This window comes from Oncorhynchus mykiss, chromosome 3, assembly GCF_013265735.2.
Source record: "Oncorhynchus mykiss isolate Arlee chromosome 3, USDA_OmykA_1.1, whole genome shotgun sequence".
NCBI classification, from domain to species: domain Eukaryota; kingdom Metazoa; phylum Chordata; class Actinopteri; order Salmoniformes; family Salmonidae; genus Oncorhynchus; species Oncorhynchus mykiss.
This window is the reverse complement of record NC_048567.1, coordinates 23,865,414-23,887,293: the sequence shown is the minus strand read 5'-3', so window position 1 is coordinate 23,887,293 and position 21,880 is coordinate 23,865,414. Positions and strand designations below refer to the sequence as shown.

The 21,880-nt window shown below is 41.2% G+C and overlaps 1 protein-coding gene across 3 annotated transcripts; it reads right to left on the bottom strand.

The window, feature by feature from the left end:
- Window positions 1–304: 304 nt before the first annotated feature.
- LOC110514708 (leucine-rich repeat and immunoglobulin-like domain-containing nogo receptor-interacting protein 1) lies at window positions 305–20,027 on the bottom strand. Of its 3 annotated transcripts, none has more exons than XM_021593968.2 (3): window positions 19,761–20,027; window positions 2,510–2,626; window positions 305–2,403 (listed from the first exon to the last, which is right to left on the bottom strand). In XM_021593968.2, the coding sequence occupies exon 3, from the start codon at window positions 2,389–2,391 to the stop codon at window positions 550–552; it is 1,842 nt and encodes a 613-aa protein (XP_021449643.1). In that variant the 5' UTR covers window positions 2,392–2,403; window positions 2,510–2,626; window positions 19,761–20,027; the 3' UTR covers window positions 305–549. The 3 variants fall into 3 exon arrangements, with proteins under 3 accessions (XP_021449643.1, XP_021449646.1, XP_036828552.1); XM_021593971.2 differs by lacking the exon at window positions 19,761–20,027 and adding an exon at window positions 6,147–6,381; XM_036972657.1 differs by lacking the exon at window positions 19,761–20,027 and adding an exon at window positions 6,230–6,381.
- Window positions 20,028–21,880: the final 1,853 nt, after the last annotated feature.

The window sequence follows — 21,880 nt, the reverse complement described above, 5'->3', positions numbered from 1 at the left end:
CCTGGTGTGTTCCTTGTTCTTCATGATGCTCTCTGCGCTTTTGACGGACCTCTGAGACTATCACAGTGCAGGTGCATTTATACGGAGATTTGATTACACACAGGTGGATTGTATTTATCATCATTAGTCATTTAGGTCAACATTGGATCATTCAGAGATCCTCACTGAACTTCTGGAGAGAGTTTGCTGCACTGAAAGTAAAGGGGCTGAATAATTTTGCACGCCCAATTTTTCCGTTTTTGATTTGTTAAAAAAGTTTGAAATATCCAATAAATGTTGTTCCACTTCATGATTGTGTCCCACTTGTTGTTGATTCTTCACAAAAAAATACAGTTTTATATCTTTATGTTTGAAGCCTGAAATGTGGCAAAAGGTCGCAAAGTTCAAGGGGGCCGAATACTTTCGCAAGGCACTGTATAATTTCTGTATGTTAAGGGTGCACTGAGGATCTAGCTTTCTGAAGGCAGACCGTGGCCCTGTGTCCTTGTAGAGCCTTCACCCTCATGGGGTGACACAGTCAATGTGTCCCAAGTTCTCTCCCACATAACCTTAGATAAGCTTCATGGTGAACTTGCCAGCATCCCCTCCACCCCCTCCCCCTCCCCCTCCTCCTACCCCCATTGAGGTACGGGGCACATAGTCGATGGTGGCTGTGTGTTTGATTTGCCCCTTGCTCTGGCTCCAGAAGAACATGAAGACGAAGCAGATAGCCACTGAGCTGAGGAAGGACAGGAAGCCCATGGTGGTGGCGATGATCAATGTCTTGGCATCAAATGGGTACTGGTTGGCCACCTGGGCAGAGGAGTTGGCAGTAGGGGCGTGTGAGGACTCTATCCAGCCTTCGTCGGTGAAAAAGGGCATGGTGCGGTTACGTGGGAAACCCTTCACATAGAGGCTGACGTACAGGCTGTCGTTGCCAGCTGCGTTGCCCGCCGTGCACTGGTATGTGCCGCTGTCCTGAACCTGGGCATAGCGTACCTCTAGAGTCCCATTGGACAACACCCTGATGCGCCCCGTAGTGGAGAGAGGAATCCGCTGGGCTGACAACCAGGTAAAGGAGGGCATTGGGTCACCATCTGCCTTGCAGGAGAAGAGCACCGTAGTGCCCTCCTCCACCCTGACCTCCTGGGATCTGCGGTCTACAATGCGGGCCTGCCGGCAGGTGAACAATCTCGGGAGCTCTTTCTCTGAGAAGTCCCGGAATTCCCGTTCTCGCACCATGTCCGGTGTGGAGCAGGTGGGTTGGCGACCGTCAAAGTTCAGGCGCTGTCGCCGGCGGACCACCCAGAGTAGTCGGCAGTCGCAGGCCAGGGGGTTTCCATCCAGCCGCAGGACCTGCAGATTCCCCACCGAGTGGAAGGCACTGTCCTCCAGTGTGCTGAGCTGGTTGGATGTCACGTTGAGCAGACGGAAGTATGCCAGCCCCCTGAAGGCCCCTGGCTCGATGCGGAGCAGGTTGCCCCCAGCCAGGTGCAGTTCCTGCAGCCGCAACAGGTCCCCCAGCAGGTTACCCTGGATGGCTGTGATGGGGTTGTAGGACAGGTCCAGGTAGCCCAGGTAGACCAGGTGGCGCAGTGCCTGGTATGGGACAGCACTGAGATTGCAGCTGCTGATGACCAGCGAGGTGAGGTTGAGGCCAATCAGGCTGTTGCTGGCCAGCTTGTCCAGCAAGGGCCAGTGGGAGATGACGAGGCTACGCAGCCGATGCAGGCGGCGGAAGGCATTGTTGGGCAGCGCCGAGATGGTGAGGCGGATCATGCGCAGCCGAGTCAGGCTCTGGAGCTGGGATAGTGCCTCGGTGGGGATGGAGGTCAGGTTGCTGCGGTCCAGATTGAGCTCCTGCAGGTTCTGCAGGCCGGTAAAGGCCCGCTGGGAGATGAACACCAGGTCATTCTCCCCAGCCTCCAGCTGGTGAAGGCTCACCAACTCACGGAAAGTAAAGTCCAGAAAGACCAGGATCTCGTTCTCACTCAGGTCCAGGAAGCGCAGGCTGGGCAGTCCGGAGAAGACCCCCACAGAGATGATCTTGAGGCGATTGCTCCTAATACACAGGGTCTTGAGGTTCTGCAGGCCCTGGAAAGCCTCCACTTCAATCATGGCAATGACATTGTCACTAATGTCCAGATCCTCTAGCTGGGTCATGCCAAAGAACTGGCGACGACCCAGCATCTTCAGCTTGTTACGAGATAAATTGATGCGCTGGGTGCCACTAGCGAAGCCCTCAGACACAGAAGTCAGCTGTTTGTCAGAGCAGTTAACTTCTAAAGTCTCAAGCCGACAAACACACCTGGCAGGGCAAGGCCAGGGGAAGTCCCCTGCTGACACGCCCAATAATCCACACTGGAGCAAGATGCTCCATGCCCCCCATCTGACAACAGACTCCACAAACATCTTGCCTCCTGCCTAAAAATGGAAACAAAAAGGTTATGAGCAGTCATGCTAACTCACAATGCCATAACAGATGAAAACAAAGGTCTGAATATATTTTAGTATTTGTTAAGGAACTTACCGATTTACTGTGAGGATGCAGGTTTTCATAACCAGTGGTGGTCAAGTTGGGATCAGACTTGAGTTAAGTCTTCTATAAGAGATGATGTTCTGTGAAAAACATGTCCTTGCAAGTGGCCTAGAGAGACAAAAGAGACAGGAATTAATCTCCCACCCAAAAAACAAAAGCAAGGATCCTTTGTAGCATTTGTAAATCATGGATTGCAAATGCTATATTTATGGACAAAGCATGAGTTTAACATTTTGAGATAAACCTAAAACAAAAGTGGTGAATTTGAGAGTGGAATCAAGACAACATTTTTTTTTTTTTATATCCACATTATCAACGTCAGAGCATAATTAAGGTACTATTCAGAGCAGATGTCCTAATTACTATCGACCTACATCTCTGTTTAACACAGAGAACATCTCTACTAATTGATTACCAAATAATACATTGTTTACCACTTTTACTCTGCAATTTATATCTTCAGTCTAAGCTGCAGGCTAAAAGGTAGTGATACGGTAATGAAACACACGCCCATGACCGTGCCCCATCTTGATCTGCACAAAACAAAATCCTCATTAGTGCATCCAGACCTATGCTCACTGATTCTAAAAACACTGATGAAGGCCAGTTCAGATGGGAGCTGTGCCCCCTGGCCAGACATCTGTATTAGGCAGGCTATCTGTGGTCAGGGCCAGTGACACGTGACATGCGAAGGCAGATGTGCGCACGTAGGCTATACAGGACCAAGTTGAGAAGGTCGAGTAGGGAATAGTCTAACATTCCCATAGGAGCACATCGTACATACCCCAAGAAACAAAATGGTTTTGTCGTACTGTGCAGGCTCCTTTTCAATTCATTAAGCAGGACAAGAAATTAGGGAACATTTTCAACTACACTGTATTAAAAGGGATAGTTCAACACTTTGGCATTTAAGCCCTTTCTTCTACTTACCCAGAGTCAGTTGAACTCATGGATACAATGCTAGCAGCTACTGTAGACTTCCAGTCATTGCACTAACGCTAGTAAGCAATAGCTCCAGAAACTACCTTTGACTTCCTTTAAACTGCACACAGACACATACATTTTTTCATTTGACTCTGGGTAAGTAGAACAAAAAGGCTTAATTGCCAAAATCTCAAACTGTCCTTTTAAGTACAAATATATAAAATATAATATGACATACATTTCAGCAACATTTGTGATTCAACTATGGTGCAAATCAGATTTTGGGAATGCTTTTAAAAGTTTTAATCCTGATGATGACGACTAAAGCACTGACTAAAGCACTAACTCTTATACCGACACAAATGCCAAAAACATTAGTTGTAACTGCAACTGCATTTAGATCTAGCCCTCAAACACCAAAAAGGCTAAATCTAAATTGACAACATCAAAAGCAGTGGTGTAAAGTACTTATGTAAAAATACTTTAAGGTGCTACTTACAGTGCCTTGCGAAAGTATTCGGCCCCCTTGAACTTTGCGACCTTTTGCCACATTTCAGGCTTCAAACATAAAGATATAAAACTGTATTTTTATTATATTATATTATATGTTTATTATTGAACCATTCCATTGTAGATTTTGCTTTATGTTTTGGATCATTGTCTTGTTGGAAGACAAATCTCCGTCCCAGTCTCAGGTCTTTTGCAGACTCCATCAGGTTTTCTTCCAGAATGGTCCTGTATATGGCTCCATCCATCTTCCCATCAATTTTAACCATCTTCCCTGTCCCTGCTGAAGAAAAGCAGGCCCAAACCATGATGCTGCCACCACCATGTTTGACAGTGGGGATGGTGTGTTCAGCTGTGTTGCTTTTACGCCAAACATAATGTTTTGCATTGTTGCCAAAAAGTTCAATTTTGGTTTCATCTGACCAGAGCACCTTCTTCCACATGTTTGGTGTGTCTCCCAGGTGGCTTGTAGCAAACTTTAAACAACACTTTTTATGGATATCTTTAAGAAATGGCTTTCTTCTTGCCACTCTTCCATAAAGGCCAGATTTGTGCAATATACGACTGATTGTTGTCCTATGGACAGAGTCTCCCACCTCAGCTGTAGATCTCTGCAGTTCATCCAGAGTGATCATGGGCCTCTTGGCTGCATCTCTGATCAGTCTTCTCCTTGTATGAGCTGAAAGTTTAGAGGGACGGCCAGGTCTTGGTAGATTTGCAGTGGTCTGATACTCCTTCCATTTCAATATTATCACTTGCACAGTGCTCCTTGGGATGTTTAAAGCTTGGGAAATCTTTTTGTATCCAAATCCGGCATTAAACTTCTTCACAACAGTATCTCGGACCTGCCTGGTGTGTTCCTTGTTCTTCATGATGCTCTCTGCGCTTTTGACGGACCTCTGAGACTATCACAGTGCAGGTGCATTTATACGGAGACTTGATTACACACAGGTGGATTGTATTTATCATCATTAGTCATTTAGGTCAACATTGGATCATTCAGAGATCCTCACTGAACTTCTGGAGAGAGTTTGCTGCACTGAAAGTAAAGGGGCTGAATAATTTTGCACGCCCAATTTTTCAGTTTTTGATTTAAAAAAAAAGTTTAAATATCCAATAAATGTCGTTCCACTTCATGATTGTGTCCCACTTGTTGTTGATTCTTCACAAAAAAAATACAGTTTTATATCTTTATGTTTGAAGCCTGAAATGTGGCAAAAGGTCGCAAAGTTCAAGGGGGCCGAATACTTTCGCAAGGCACTGTAAGTCATTTTTGGGGGTATCCGTACTTTACTATTTATATTTTCGACTACTTATACATCAAAATATAGTACTTTTTACTCCATACATTTTCCTTGACACCCAAAAGTACTTGTTACATTTTGAATGCTTATCAGGACAGGAAAATTGTCCAATTCATGCACAGAACATCCCTGGTCATCCCTGCCTTTGATCTGGCAGACTCATTGAAGACACATGCTTCATTTGTAAATGACGTCTGAATATTGGAGTGTGCCCCTGGCTATCCGTACATTTTTAAAACAAGAAAATTGTGCAATTTGGTTTGCTTAATATAAGGAATTTATACTTTTACTTTTGATACTTAAGTATATTTTCAACCAAATACTTTTAGACTTTTACCCAAGTAGAAATTTACTGTGTGCCTTTTACTTTTACTTGAGTCATTTTCTATTAAGGTATCTTTACTTTTTACACCACTAATCAAAAGTTAAAACCTGAATAAACAAAAGTAAAAAGTGATAGCCTACATATATTTCCCCCAACGGGCACAATGTGATGACATAATCATGTTTTTGCTGATATCTTGTAAATTAATCCAATCAGCTTACTAATTGTGGCATTGCATTTGAAAAATTGGCCCCAAGATCCAACTGAAGAAAACATTCACTAGCTGACAAAGTGTTGTCAGGCACATCAAGACTTACGAAGGAGGACTATGGACCGATCCATTGCTGTGATTTAACTACTGCTTAAAACCAAAATACAAGTAAATATGGGTACAATATAGCTTGCAATTATTTACCGTTACCATATTTCTTTGTTCATGCCCTTTCTAAAATATATCATATACTACTCTAAAAATGCTGAAAATCTACAATCCAATATATCAAATGAATATGCATATGATGACTAATACATCAATATTATAAATATACAGTGCTGAGCTCAGTCAAACCTGCGGGAGCTGCGGTCTCTCAGTCCAACATCATAGAGACACTTTCTCGCTCTGTCTTTTCTCGACACAGCCTTATTACTGACCGGCCAACTTGAAATCAGTCCCAGAGTGGCTTGTCTCATCCCTGCTATTCCCGAAAATGGTCTTATAGCGACTAGAAGGGCTGACTCAACCCATCCACTTGAGCTCAGACGCTTGGAACTGCTTGAGCCATTCTAACACCATGGTGCAAGCTAACATAAATTAACCGTGTTGATCCCTCAGTGTGGACTTGTGAGAGACAGAGACTGGCAGGTGCATGACATCACGGCAAGAAGCTAGGTGGTCCGAATGAGGCGGGGCTGTCAGAGGTTGAGCCTCCAGCCACAGTGTTATAGAATTCCTCCTGCTCTACAGTACCAATCAAAAGTTTGGACACTTACTCCTTCAAGAGTTAGTTTATTTTTACTATTTTCTACATTGTAGAATAATAGTGAAGACATCAAACTATGAAATAACACATATGGATTCATGCAGTAACCAAAAAAATGTAAATATATTTTCTATTTGAGATTCTTCAAAGTAGCCACTCTTTGCCTTGATTTTGCCTTGATAACAACTTTGCACATTCTTGGCATTATTTTAACCAGCTTCATGAGGTAGTCACCTGGAATGCATTTCATTTAACAGGTGGCACAAAATTAATTTGTGGAATTGTTTTCCTTTTTAATGCGTTTGAGCCAATCAGTTGTGTTGTGACAAGGTAGGGGTGCTATACAGAAGATAGTCCTATTTGGTAAAAGACCAAGTCCATATTATGGCAAGAACGGCTCAAATAAGTAAAGAGAAATGACAGTCCATCATTAGTTTAAGACATGAAGGTCAGTCAATCCGGGAAAATTTCAAGAACTTTTAAAGTTTCTTCAAGTGCAGTCGCAAAAACCGCAGAGTGAAGGAAAAGCAGCCTACAAGTGCTCAGCATATCTGGGAACTCCTTCAAGTCTGTTGGAAAAGCATTCCAGGTGAAGCTGGTTGAGAGAATGCCAAGAGTGTGCAAAGATGTCATCAAGAATCTCAAATATATTAAAAAAATATTGATTTGTTTAACACTTTTTTTGGTTACTACATGATTCTATGTGTGTTATTTCATAGTTTTGATGTCTTCACTATTTTTCTACAATGCAGAAAATAGTTTTAAAAAATAAAGAAAAACCCTTGAATGAGTAGGTGTGTCCGAACTTTTGACTGGTACTGTATGTCCATGCATACACCATGAAGCTAGATTGCAGCCAATGGTCCTGACCTAGTGGTCACAAAGTGACCAGACCCTGGGTCAGGAACCTAGACTTCACCCACTTTGGATTCCACAGTCACACGGTATAATTTTCCTTTGCATTTATGCTAAGTACATTCTTACGGGTAAAAATAGAATACTATTTCAAGTATTGTTCCAATTGAAATAGTTGTTGAGGAAGGTGTTGAATGAAGTCTGTCCTGGGTGGGTATTCGGTTTGCTATTGTTTTTAACTGGACAGTTGATGGCAAAATGCCTGACTGGCCGATATGTAAAACTTTTGCATAACACCAAAACCCACCGTCCAAACCTGTGCAGTGGCCAGCTCTTATCTAACAGACAACCACAACGCCAAATGCAAACAATCTCATAGCCAACCTGATGTAACATCCACTCAGACAATCCCATGGCAGATCCACAAACCATGTTTGGTGTTTGGGTTGGATCCCACTGTTGCTTAATTCTTTCAAACATTTGGACTTTGCCACTCAGCTCTCCCCCACCATCACATAAAACTCATCAAGTCCGCTCAGCTGTCATCGTGTTACATCAAACTGTGGACAGATGTCAGAACATTCTGAGTGTCAAAACAGTGACCTTGCAGTGCGTGCCTAGCTACAGAATCCCCATTACTGACTCCATGGAATGACTTTAGGTAACCAAAACTGTGGCTCAAGAGCCTCCTTCTCATTTTGACATGACCCACAGCAGAAACAGAGCAAAACAACAACCCCAAACTAAGTTTGATCTGTTTTTTAATGTGATTCATTGTTTTGAAGTGGTACGAGAACAGTCTTGTCTTGTGTTCATTCATTGTATTGAAGTCAGTCCTCAAAACAGACACCCTGGCAGACTTTTCCTCCCCTCCCCACATTGGTCACTCTCTAAATCACCATGGGGTTAGAAATAGAATGCACAGTGTAAGCCAGGCTGCACTTTGACACTTGTCTAAGTGCTATTCTTAGACCAATTAAGATGGCTGAAATTAAACAACAGCACGGACCAGGGGGCCCGGGTGTGTGCATCCACTCTGTTGAAAGTGTCTCAGTGTGTATATCTGTATGTTTTTATGTGCTAGAAAGACATTGTTTATTGCTCCTGGCACCTGCCCCTGTGTACCAGCCTCTGTGATATGCACCAGAGTTCTACAAGCGTGTATTAAAAGGTTTGTGAGCAGAACAGCTGCTAGGCTGAGGGGGAGAGAATAGCAGTGCTCTTCAGAATGCCAGATTTTTTTTTGCCATTGGGTCTGCCAGGGAAAGGAGAAAGGGCTCGTAAACAACCTCAAGTCAAGCAAGCCATTTCTGATTCAATCACTTTAAAACATTTTGTAAAGACAACGTATACCTCAATAATATTGCAGTGTGTGTGTGTGTGTGTGTGTAGACCTACGTTAGATAGATTGTGTAATTGCATTACACTAAGCATATAGGGAAGCCATAAAGAAGAGTATGTTTGTCTGGCTGTAAGCTTGCAACTGTGACAAATATGATTATATTAACTGTGTGACACTGTGCCCACATTTGCAATTGCATTTGTTTCATCTGGATTTAATGTGTTTTATACAAATGCCTTTTGTGTGTATTTGCAACTTAAATATCTGTGGGTTTTGGAGAGTTTCTGGTCTTTGTATGGTGGAATGTGTGTCTGCGTCGGGATGCTTAGGGTTAGGCGTTATGCATTATGTGTGTGTGTACGCGTGTGTGCGCTCTGAATATGTTTGTATTTACACGCTCACTCTTTCTCACAGGCAGAGGCAGAAGTGGGTCACTATGACAGCCCACTCAAATCAATCTGGTTCCAGAGACAGTGTTCCGTCGTGTTGCAGGGTGCACTATATTATAATTCTTTATCAAGGCAGTCAGTTAAGTCACTGCTCGCACAAAGTGCACTGTCTGCAAAATTAATAATAGCACAAATAAATGAGAAAAGATAATTGGTTTCAGTGCAGCACTGATGTGACATGCCGAATGAGGTCGTTTTAGTTAATAGTATTGACAGATTGAATCCAACGAGGTACAATGAGAGAAAGAACCATGTCTGACAGGAGGAGATGGATGGTAAACAAGGATTCCAGCAAGCACGCTTTAAAAAAAGGTACTTGATTCTTCTGAAGGTGGACTTCAGCAGTCAGGAAACTTTCCGCCTATGGGGAGTATACCAAGAATATATAACAGCGGCCAATTGTACCATTCTTGGGTTACATTGGGCCTGTTACAAGGTCTCCTTTAGGCTACACTTTCATTAGAATGGCCTTCCATTTTCAGCATACCCTCTGTGCTTGCACTATTCCAAAACAGCTTTGAGAGGACAAAGAGATCAACCTCTTGAAAGAGAGCCACAACAGTTTGTTACGGGTTGCGTTTTTTTTTTTTTTTTTACAGAAAAGCAACTACACTACATAATCCTCCACACACCACTGGACAGGTGGAGCTTTTCCCGTTTGGCACACTTACCGGGCTGCTTGCTAATCTGATCAGAGCCAGCCACAATCCTAACTTGATTCCAATAAAGGTAAACAGCTATGGTGGTGCTAAAGCTATAGCGTTGGTCCAATCATGTGGAACGCTAATGGAATGCACATACTGTCCTCTCTGGGTACGGCACATACTGGGGCTGTTATCTCATCCAATAAATGTGATAACCGCGGTTGAGTCTGAAAGAATACATCATCAAAGAAAGGCAAAGAGACACCGTGTCCATTTCCTTGTGACCTCAGAGTAAGTATGCAGGTTTTTCAACCATGCTTCATTTTGCTCAAATAGATTGGTTGGGAAATTAACAATGAGGTTTTATTATAGTGCTGTGATGTTGTGTTTACATCATTGATTCGTTTAATAAGTCCTCTGATATGCAGAAACACTACAGCAACTTAATCAAATTAAAAGGTAGAATGAAAACATGCATAAACATTAGTCCTAGTCCTTTAGCACAGTCTCTCATAACCACTGCAATTGCGAAAATAAGTAATTTGTTGGTTTCACATGAGCCCAAGGGTATTGCCATTTAAATCTTCATATTGTGACTTTTATTATGTATGCATAATGTTTATGCACAATCCTTCCAAATGGGTCTTGTTTGAGGCTACTGAAATGGCATAAAAAAAAGAGAATGACAGAAACAATCCTTTGAAATTGTCAACCCAGCACAGAGTTGGTGTGAACAGAATGCATTATCCTCCATAAACAGGTTTTTAAACCAACTCTCCAATACTAGTGATGGGCAGTTCCATGTAAAAAGCCCTATGAGCATTCACATGTGAAGTCAATAGGAGCACATCAAATTTGGTGTGAAATGAAACCTACGAGAGTCAATATTTCTGGGGGGAAATAAATTGTCCACCATTGTCCATGGTATAAATTAGGAATAAACAAAGGCTTTGATTTCTGGTCAAACAGATGGAAAAGGGGTCTTAGAAAACATCTAGCAGAAAAAGTCTTAAAAGGTATTAGAATTTTTTTTTTTTATTAACAATTTGCCTTCTCTAAGTTTAAGAAATATTGCCTAGTATCATTCAGTTACCAAAAACCCACATATCTTTAAAGATATTTCCTAATTTCTCTCCCTCATGAGGGAGGATTATGAAAGTTCACATAACAAGTAACGGTAGACCAACCAATTAGTTTTGTGTTTTTACTAATAACAATTTCGTTCATAATTTATTAAGTGATTAAAACTCATTATTCTGTTAACAAACCGTTAAAAGAATAACCAAAAAATCTGTAACAGACTGACTGCAACTGAATGGCTACAATGGGAATTCATAGTAGTCAGAAACCACAGTTGGGTCACCTGCTACTGTCCTCCCTTCCACTGGCATACTGTTATGTTCAGCTCACAACTGTTTTCTTTCTGTCAAGTGGTGGTCAAAGCAAGAGTTTGAAAACAATCTAGTTAAACCACCTCTTACTGACATCTACCCATGTGCCACCTCTCTTTCCATTTAGTGTAACCCCCCCCCACCCCCACCCACTGAGCACTGAGCGACACCGGACGTCCATGGATGTTGAAAAGCAGTTGAAATTTAGTCAGCCCAAATCTGAACCAATCATATATGTCTGTTTCACAAGTTTGGACAGCACAGTGCAGCACAGTACAGAAGTCAGTAAAATGCAGTATAGTTTAGTACAGTAGAGCACACTAGAGTAGAGTACAGTATAATTTACTCTATTGTACTGTACTATACTGTACTTTATTCTAATATGTGCTGCACTGTGCTGTACTGTGATGTCCAAACTTGAAACATAAATGTCTATGATTGGTACAGATTTGGTCTGGTCAATAGTGATGCATTGTGGGTACAAACCCAGCTAGCACATAATGTTCTGAGAACCATATGTTTCTTAGAGTTTGATGAGAGTGTGGTTGTCCATTGTGAATGTTTTCAAATTGTTATTTCCATAAAAACCACAAGAAAACATTAGTAACGTTAGAGAATGTTCTAAGAATTTAACTTAAAAACATTTACATTCCGTTCTCAGCATCAACAAAATGATCTATATCCTCTCTCTTTAAGTGTGTTCAGGTGCATTGGCTGTGCCAACGTAGTGGCCAGATCTTAATGAGCGCACCTTAAGAAGTGCTTGTTTCCTTTGAAATGGGGTCTGTTTGAATAGACTAAAATGAACAGTTTTGTTTGCATAAACAAACATGTCATGCTACCTCCATCCTGGTGGCGCAGTGGACTAATTCCATGGAAAACAACAGAAGATTATAGGTTCAATGTGTTCAATCTGTGCTTGGAGTTCAAAAACCTAACCTAAAATAAGATAGCAGTTTATTAAAAGTCTTATTGAAAAATTCTGTGAAAGTTTTAAAGAAGTTATTCAAGTACCTCCAAATGAACTATAATCGCCGTTCACAGAGCTTCAGTAAAACCACCCAGGAAAGCTTTCAAGGTACCAGAGTAAAACATCAGAATCTCAGAATCTACCTGTAACCTACTGTAAAATAAGTGTTCTTAGAACAGCCGAAATGTTAACTTCTGTTAGCAGAACATTAAAATGTTGTTTTTTTTAAAGTTATGTTTTACCAGTCAGGAAACACATGGCTTCATTCCAACAACCAATGTGAAACCAAAAACAGTAGTTCCCACAACTTCCAAGGAACCAAATGTGCTAGCTGGGAAGGCCAAATATTTGATGGGTCATATGGATGCATTGACTGGCGAGAATGCAAGAGTTGTTTATCAATAGCACACACACACACACACACACACAAATTTTGAATCAAATCAAATTTTATTTGTCACATGCGCCGAATACAACAAGACCTTACTGTGAAATGCTTACTTATAAGCCCTTAAAACTTCTTATGGCGGCAGGGGCAGTATTGAGTAGCTTGGATGAAAGGTGCCCAGAGTAAACGGCCTGCTCCTCAGTCCCAGTTACTAATATATGCATATTATTATTAGTATTGGATAGAAAACACTCTGAAGTTTCTAAAACTGTTTGAATGATGTCTGTGAGTATAACAGAACTCCAAACAGGAAGTGAGAAATCTTAGATTGGTCGATTTTCAACCCATCCCCTATTGAATTCACAGTGGGATATGGATGAAGTTGCACTTCCTAGGGCTTCCACTAGATGTCAACCGTCTTTAGAAACTTGAATGAGGCTTCTACTGTGATGTGGGGCTGAATAAGAGCTGAATGAGTCAGGTTACTGGCAGAGAGCCATTTCCTGGTCGCGCGCATTTCACATGATAGCGACCTGCGTTCCATGGATTCTCTACACACAAAGCAATTCTCCGGTTGGAACATTAGTGAAGATTTATGGTAAAAAAAATCCTAAAGATTGATTCTATACTTAATTTGAAATGTTTCAACGACCTGTAATATAACTTTTTGAAGTTTTTGTCCGATGTTATGCCTGACCTGCACGAGCGTTTGGATATGTGTACCTAACGCCCTAACAAAAGTAGCTACTTGGACATAAATAATGGACATTATCGAACAAATCAAGCATTTATTCTGGAACTGCAATTCATGGGAGTGCATCCTGATGAAGATCATCAAAAGTAAGGGAATATTTGTAATGTAATTTCTGATTTCTGTTGACTCCAACATGGGGGGACATTTTTATTTGTTTTCTGAGCACTGTCTCAAATTATTGTATGGTTTGCTTTTTCCGTAAAGTTTTTTTTAAATCTGACACAGCGGTTGTATTAAGGAGAGGTGTATATCCATGTCTAACACTTGAATTTTCATCGACATGTATAATGAGTATTTCTGTCAAATGATCTCTGCAAAATCACCAGATGTTTTTGGAACGAGTGAACGTATCGCACCAATGTAAACTCAGATTTTGTTTATATAAATATAAATGTTATCAAACAAAACATACACGTATTGTGTAACATGAAGTCCTATGAGTGTCATCTGATGAAGATCATCAAAGGTTAGTGATTCATTTTCTCTCTATTTGTGCTTTTTGTGACTCCTCTCTTTGTCTGGAAAAATGGCAGAGTTTTTCTTTGGCTTGGTGGTGACCTAACAGAATCATTTGTGGTGCTTTCGCTGTAAAGCCTATTTGAAATTGGACACTGTGGTGGGATTAACAACAAGATTACCTTTAAAAACGGTATAAGACGCATGTATGTTTGAGGAATTTTCATTATGAGATTTGTTGTTTTGAATTTGGTGCCCTGCACTTTCACTGGCTGTTGTCATAGAAGTTTTAAATAACAGCGCAGTTCAAGAAGAGTTAAGAAAATATTTACAAAATAAACTTAAGTAAAAAAAATAATAATTAAGTAACAAAAAAAATAACAATAACGAGGCCACATACAGGGGGTACCGGTACTGAGTCAATGTGTGGGGGTACAGGTTGGTCGAGGTAATTTGTACATGTAGGTAGGGGTGAAGTGACTATGCATAGATAATAAACAACGAGTAGCAGCTGTGTACAAAACAAATGGAGGGGGGGGTGTCAATGTAAATAGTCCGGTGGCCATTTGATTAATTGTCCAGCTGTCTTGTGGCTTGGGGGTAGAAGCTGTTAAGGAGCCTTTTGGTCCTAGACTTGGCACTCGGTACCGCTTACCGTAGCAGAGAAAATAGTCTATGACTTGGGTGACTGGAGTCTCTGACAATTGTTTGGGCTTTCCTCTGACACCGCCTATTATATAGGTCCTGGATGGCAGGAAGCTTGGCCCCAGTGATGTCCTGGACCGTATGCACTACCCTCTGTAGCGCCTTACGGTCAGATGCCGAGCAGTTGCCATACCAGGCAGTGATGCAACCGGTCAGGATGCTCTCGATGGTGCAGCTGTAGAACTTTTTGAGGATCTGGGGACCCATGCCAAATCTTTTCAGTCTCCTGAGGGGGAAAATGTGTTGTCGTGCCCTCTTCACGACTGTCTTGGTGTGTTTGGACTATGATGGTTCGTTGGTGATGTGGACACCAAGGAACTTGAAACTCTCAACCTTCTCCACTACAGCCCCATCGATGTTAATGGGGGCCTGTTCGGCCCGCCTTTTCCTGTAGTCCACGATTAGCTCCTTTGTCTTTCTCACATTGAGGGAGAGGTTGTTGTCCTGGCACCACACTGCCAGTTCTCTGACCTCCCTATAGGCTGTCTCATTGTTGTCGGTGATCAGGCCTACTACTGTTGTGTCATCAGCAAACTTAATGATGGTGTTGGAGTCGTGTTTGGCCATACAGTTGTGGGTGAACAGGGAGTACAGGAGGGGTCTAAGTACACACCCATGGGGGGCCCCAGTGTTGAGGATCAGCGTGGCAGACGTGTTGTTGACTACCCTTACCAACTGGGGGTAATAATAGCCAGTGTAGAATAACAAAAATGTTCTAAATTTGCGTACCTATTCAGTAAACATCATCCATAATTATGCAATTCTGTATAGAATGGTTGGTTGTTTAGAATCAAAACTGGCACGTGCACAACTATGGGGCAAAACAGACGGGGGTTGGCTTAGATTGTTGACAGCATGTAAACTACACTGAACCAAAATATCAATGCAACGTGTTTCACAAGTTGACATTGTTTATACACTGCTGCTACTCATTGTTTATTATCTATGCATAGTCACTTTACAAATTACCTGGACTAACCTTGTACCCCACACACATTGACTTTGTACCCCCTGTATATAGCCTCGTTATTGTTATGTACATTTCTTATGTTACTTTTTGATTGATTAGATTTTAGATTTTTTGGTAAAATTTTATTAACTGTAATTCTTGAACGGCATTGTCGGTTAAGGGCTTGTAAGTAAGCATTTCACCGTAAGGTCTACACCGGTTGTATTCGGGGCGCATGTGACAAGTCAAATTTGATTTGAAATATAAGATCCCAGAAATGTTTCATATGTACAAAAAGCTTATTTCTCTGAAATGTTGTGCACAAATTTGTTTACATCCCTGTTAGGGGGCATTTCTCCTTTGCCATGATAATCCATTCACCTGACAGGTGTGGCAAATCAAGAAGCTAATTAAACAGCATTGTCTACAGCACAGGTGCACCTTGTGCTCGGGACAATAAAAGGCCACTTTAAAATGTGCAGTTTTGTAACAACACAATGTCACAGATGTCTCAGGTTTTGCAAATGGCATGCTGACTGCAGGAATATTCACCAGAGCTGTTGCAAGATAATGTAATGTTAATTTCTCTACCAAAAGCCGCCTCCAACATAATTTTTGAGAATTTGGCAGTACGTCCAACCAGCCTCACAACCGCAGACAACGTGTTTTTTCAAACTCAAGGTGTCATACACTACATGACCAAAAGTATGTGGACACCTGCTCGTCAAACATCTCATTTCAAAATCATGGGCATTAATATGGAGTTGGTCCCACCTTTGCTGCTATAACAGCCTCCACTCTTCTGGGAAGGCTTTCCACTAGATGTTGGAACACTGCTTCAGGGACTTGCTTCCATTCAGCCACAAGAGCATTAATGAGTTTGGGCACTGATGTTGGCCAATTAGGCCTGGCTCGCAGTCTGTGTTCCAATTCATCCCAATGGTGTTCGGTGGGGTTGAGGTCAGGGCTCTGTGCAGGCCAGTCAAGTTCTTCCACACCAATCTCGACAAACCATTTCTGTATGGACCGCGCTTTGTGCACGGTGGCATTGTGATGCTGAAACAGGAGAGGGCCTTCCCCAAACTGTTGCCACAAAGTTGGAAGCACAGAATCATCTAGAATATCATTGTATGCTGCAGCGTTAAGATTTATCTTCACTAGAACTACGGGACCTAGCCTGAAACACTAAAAATAGCCCCAGACCATTATTCCAACTCCACCCGTTAGAATTATGCATTGGGACAGGTAGAGTTCTCCTGGCATCCGCCAAACCCAGATTCATCTGTCGGACTGACAGATGGTGAAGCGTGATTCATCACTCCAGAGAACGCGTTTCCACTGCTCCAGATTCCAATGGCGGTAAGCTTTACACCACTCCAGGCAACGCTTGGCATTGCGCATGGTGATCTTAGGCTTGTGTGTGGCTGCTCGCCCATAGAAACACATTTCATGAAGCTCCTGACAAACAGTTATTGTGCTAACTTTGCTTCCAGAGGCAGTTTGGAAATTGGTTGTGGGTTTTGCAACCGAGGACAGGCAATTTTTACACGCTACGCACTTCAGCACTCGGTGGTCCCGTTCCTAGAGCTTGTGTGGCCTACCACTTTGCGGCTGAGCCGTTGTTGCTCCTAGACGTTTCCACTCCCCAAAACAAGCACTTACAGTAGACTGAGGTAGCTCTAGCAGGTCAGAAATTTGACAAACTGACTTGTTTCGAAGGTGGCATCCTATGACGGTGCCACGTTGAAAGTCACTGAGCGCCTCAGTAAGGCCATTCTACTGCCAATCTTTGTATATGGAGATTGAATGGCTGTGTGCTCTATTATATACACCTGTCAGCAACGGGTATGGCTGAAATAGCCGAATCCACAAATTTTAAGGGGTGTCTAGATACTTTTGTAGATATAGTATATCATAGCTGACACCCATTATTCCTGCAGACATCTTTGAATCTTAATTCAGAGTCGTTTTTGGACAACGTGGTCACATAAAACACTGATGGAGATTTCACTGTCATTCTGTTACCAAACTTTACATCTGTACTGTTCTTCGAGTAAAAGTATTTTTGTAAAATGTTCTGTGGAAATTGATGAAAGTAGTCTTTGTGCATCGAGTAGTGTGGTTTGTTTAACCTTGAAATCAATGTTTTATGTTTGGCATACTATTAAAGTGAAATATCATCTCACCAACATTATTTTACAGTGGAATTGCCTTGATGTTAATCCCCTGGACTGTAAGAGTCAAATTGGAGCAGAATGGATGAAAGTGTGCAAGGATCTGTGGCGCATTCTTCCAGGTTCAAAGGGCAAGGTCATGCGGTAGAGGGGTCACACTCCCACTACAAAAATGGGCATATTTTTTTTTAAATAATTGGGGCCAGATCTTAAAGGTGCAATATGCAGAAATCGTTCTGCCATTTCCTGGTTGCTAAAATTTTAATAGTTTGCCTTATTTTAGTTTATGTGAGAAAGCAAGTAATATATAGAGAATTACTGTACCATCTAAACCTCTGTGAGATATCTTTTCAGCAACCAAAAATATTGTATTTTCAGCTGTTTGAAGCTGGTATACAAAACCGAAAGTAAAAGACACAAAAACTAAATTTAATGAATGGGAAACACATATAGAACAGATCTACCGCTTCTTAGACTTGCTTTCATTGTGAATGATAGATCTATAACCTGCACTTCTATGTGAATTTGGTCAGGTCACCCAAAATGTTACATATTGTATCTTTAACAATTGTGTGTGTGTGTATATATCATTTTTTTAGTGCCATACTAGTTAGTGCAATACTAACAAGTAATTGTTCAAATATATATTTAATGCAAAAAAATTGATTAGTGCTTGATGGAGTCACACCTGCCCAGAAACGAAATAATACATCTTAATTGTATGCATTTAAAGACTCCCATATGGCTCCATGACACATATTAAAAAGAAATGGCCGTTTTTATAGTGGGAGTGTGACTCCGTTACCGCGTGACCTTGCCCCAATGCTTTTAACTAAGCCTGCTATTAAGGACTGCAGATGAAGCTAAAAGCTGCAGCTGAGCAACCCGTCGAAATATATTCTCATCCCTGGACTGTTGGGACTGTATAAACAGCCCTGCCTCACATAACTTTGAAATTAAGAACAAGTCCATTTACATTTCAGTAATGACGACCAAGCAAAACAAAGAAGGCACTGATGAAAAATATTTTCTTGCTTGACCCAGATCAGGTCAGGTTGATAATTAAAAGTCAGGATAAATCATTTCCCTAACAAGGATACTGAAATACTTCCTGTGCATAAAGCACCTCCTGATTAAAGTGCCTATTTGGCCAGTCACCAAAAGGTACTCTTTGGCACTCTGCTTTGCCAGTCGCACTTCATTGTTGTGATATTCTCCTTCTTCTGTGATAAGCGCCTTCTCTCTGGCTGGGGAAAAAAAACGTACAAAAAAAATCTACAAACTGGATAACATTATTGTATCTTTCTCTCTCCCTTGATGAATTATAATTGAAATTTTAATTTATCAGGCTGCAGATGAAAATCAATTATGAAGGTGAAAATCTATCATAAACGTCTAATTATCTAATTATACGTTTTAATGGATATTTATATAATTGGCTCATCCAACGTATTCTAAATGATAAGAACATTTACCAGGCTCAATCAGGATTGCTTTAAATATATATATATATATATATATATATATATATATATATATATATATATATATATATATATATTGTCACGACCGGAAAAACTTTGCATTCTGCATACTTACATTGGAAGATAAATCCAGGTGTCTAGACTTTGCTTCTTTGACAATATAGCCTAGCCAACCCAGGTACTGTATTTTTGTATATTTATTAATATTACGTTTGTGTTTTTGTTACTTCCATATTAGGTTGTGGACCTGTTCAAATGTTGAGTCAAAGGAATAAAATGGAAATCACAGTCACCATTTTGGCACTTATTGTGGGATTAAAGTCGAAAGCCATGTCAAGAACTCGTTTGAGCTGATCTCTGTCCAGAAGCCCACGTTGACCATAAAAACTATTACATGGGGTCTGAATTAGGCTGACCCATAAATCAATAGACGCCAAAGGGCGACAACACAAGTCCGCTCCTGTACAAAATATTGCTGCCCACAGGTGCTTGGTTCATATTATTGACAAGTAGCCAACAATGCAGATTGGTAAATCAGTAGCCTATGAAATGTCTGATATAAAAACACAATTGCAAAATCAATTGGGGTTACACAATTTAAAATGTACACTGAAATTTGTATACAATGATCGAAAACTCACCAGCTAATGACTTCAATAAAACGTTGATAGTAAAACATGTCCATATTTTACGCACAACTCCAAACGTTCGGGTTCCTTCTCGCCTAAGCTTTTCGTGTCGGTTGCTGGTTGATTTATCATGTTTTACAAGAATTTAAAACATATGCCTTGAGACCTTACACAATTTAATTTGTCCTCCTTCATTAATTTATTCTGACTACTGCACCACCCTCTGGGGTAGGATAATTACGCTACGGAAAATAATTTAGGTCGACTACTTTATTCTCTTCTGACGCTATCGAAAGCCCGCCTTCTTGCCCTGCTTGTGCTCTTCTGCGTGGTAGTGACGCTCTTGCTCGAGTCGCAATTGCATCCCACAGAAAAATATCAGAATTACCTCAAGCGAACTGGAGGAAAGTAGCCTATTGATGTACATCAACGAACCAGTCAACTACATGAATGGAACCCTTGTCCATGAGGACATAGTGCAACGACCAAGTGTGTAAGAACGAGTTCATTGTAGGCTACCATAGGCAAGACACCAGCTGTATAGAAAATAAATACATATATAGAAATAAAAAACTATAGGGCAATCACAGACTAAATTCATCCCCTTCAGGGTTCAGTTGGAGAGCCCATGCCTCAAAGTGTGCATACACATGCATGCAATCATTCGTGGATTTGCCACACTAATCCTCACAAAACATTATTTGATATTTTAATTGGCACACAAACATATTGGTATGTTTGATTCTAAACTGAAATTGAGCATTCCTTTTAGGTTATACAAGAGATTTATGTTCAAGAAGAATTCTGTCTAGCACAGGGATTTCGCCACCATATTCAAGTGTGGCCAACCTGACAATGCCCTGTGAGCTTTACAAGTCAATCCAACTCCCCATCAATGGGATTCGGGCAAACTACTCTGGGTTTTGTTTTAATCTAACACTGTGACTGCTTCGCAGAAAGAAGCCAGATGGGGTAGATGTTGGGCCTTGGCTCCCACTAGTAAATGGTAGATTTGGGCTCAACCTCAGTTCCATTTTAATTAATCCTCATCAGTTTACCTGGTGTTCTCTGATTGGAGCAGGGCAGACTTGCGATTCCTCTCTATGGAGCATAACATGGAGCATCTGCCAGACGGTATGTTCCTGATGAGGAGCTAGAGGAAAAGTGCCCCTGAAACTGAGGCAGGTGCAGAAGGTTATTGCGTTTAACAACACTCATGGCCATGTTCATTTGGAGAGACTGCCTCACAAGGGAAAATGTCAAAGTGTTTAAGGTTAAGTTTATGCATCAACTCCAAATTTTTAAGGTAATGTTTAAGGTTAGGCATTAACTCTCAATTGTTAAGGTAAGGGTTAAGGTTTGGGATAGGCTTAAAAAATATATATAGAAAACTACTTTCTATCACTGGATTCAAACATTCAACTTTTGGAATTAGAGGCAGATGCTTGAAGGTGACATTGCTCACTGTTGCCCCTAGTGGCTGGTTTCCAGGTCATTTCCTGACATCCTCGGACATGGATGGACAGCAGAATACTAGAATACTGACTTGTATCATGGGTGACCTGCCTGCCTGGATTGATGTAAAAAAAAAATGCATTAGAGATACATTATGTATTGATTGCACAGGAGTCCCACACTCTCCACATGACATTCTGTGACAGTGTTGTTCACTGAGGTGCATTAGTTGGCATTGGTTGCTTTGCCAACATAATGTAGCTGATAGTCATTTAATTCATTTTAATGACCAGTATGTTACATTTGCTGTAATGATCGTGAGTAGCCTTTTATTTCTCTGTATCTGAAACTGGTGCGCCATCCATTAGTGATTTGGGAGGACAGTGGCACTCTTGGCAAAGCCCAAAGGACCTTAATTACGTTTGGCCACTGGGGGGAGAATGTCTAAAATGAACAAAGGGAGATGGAGCCGGTTCTCTATAATTAACCAGGTTCACCTTTACCACCGAATGGAGTTCACTTACTTTAATCTGAATTACAGTAGTACAACAAAACAATCTAGTGGACTACATTAGTGTCACATACTCCATTTCACATATATCAGACCTGAACGAAATCTGAGAAAACATGATGAGGAATGATTTGCATCATTGTCAAAATATTTAGATCAACATTGT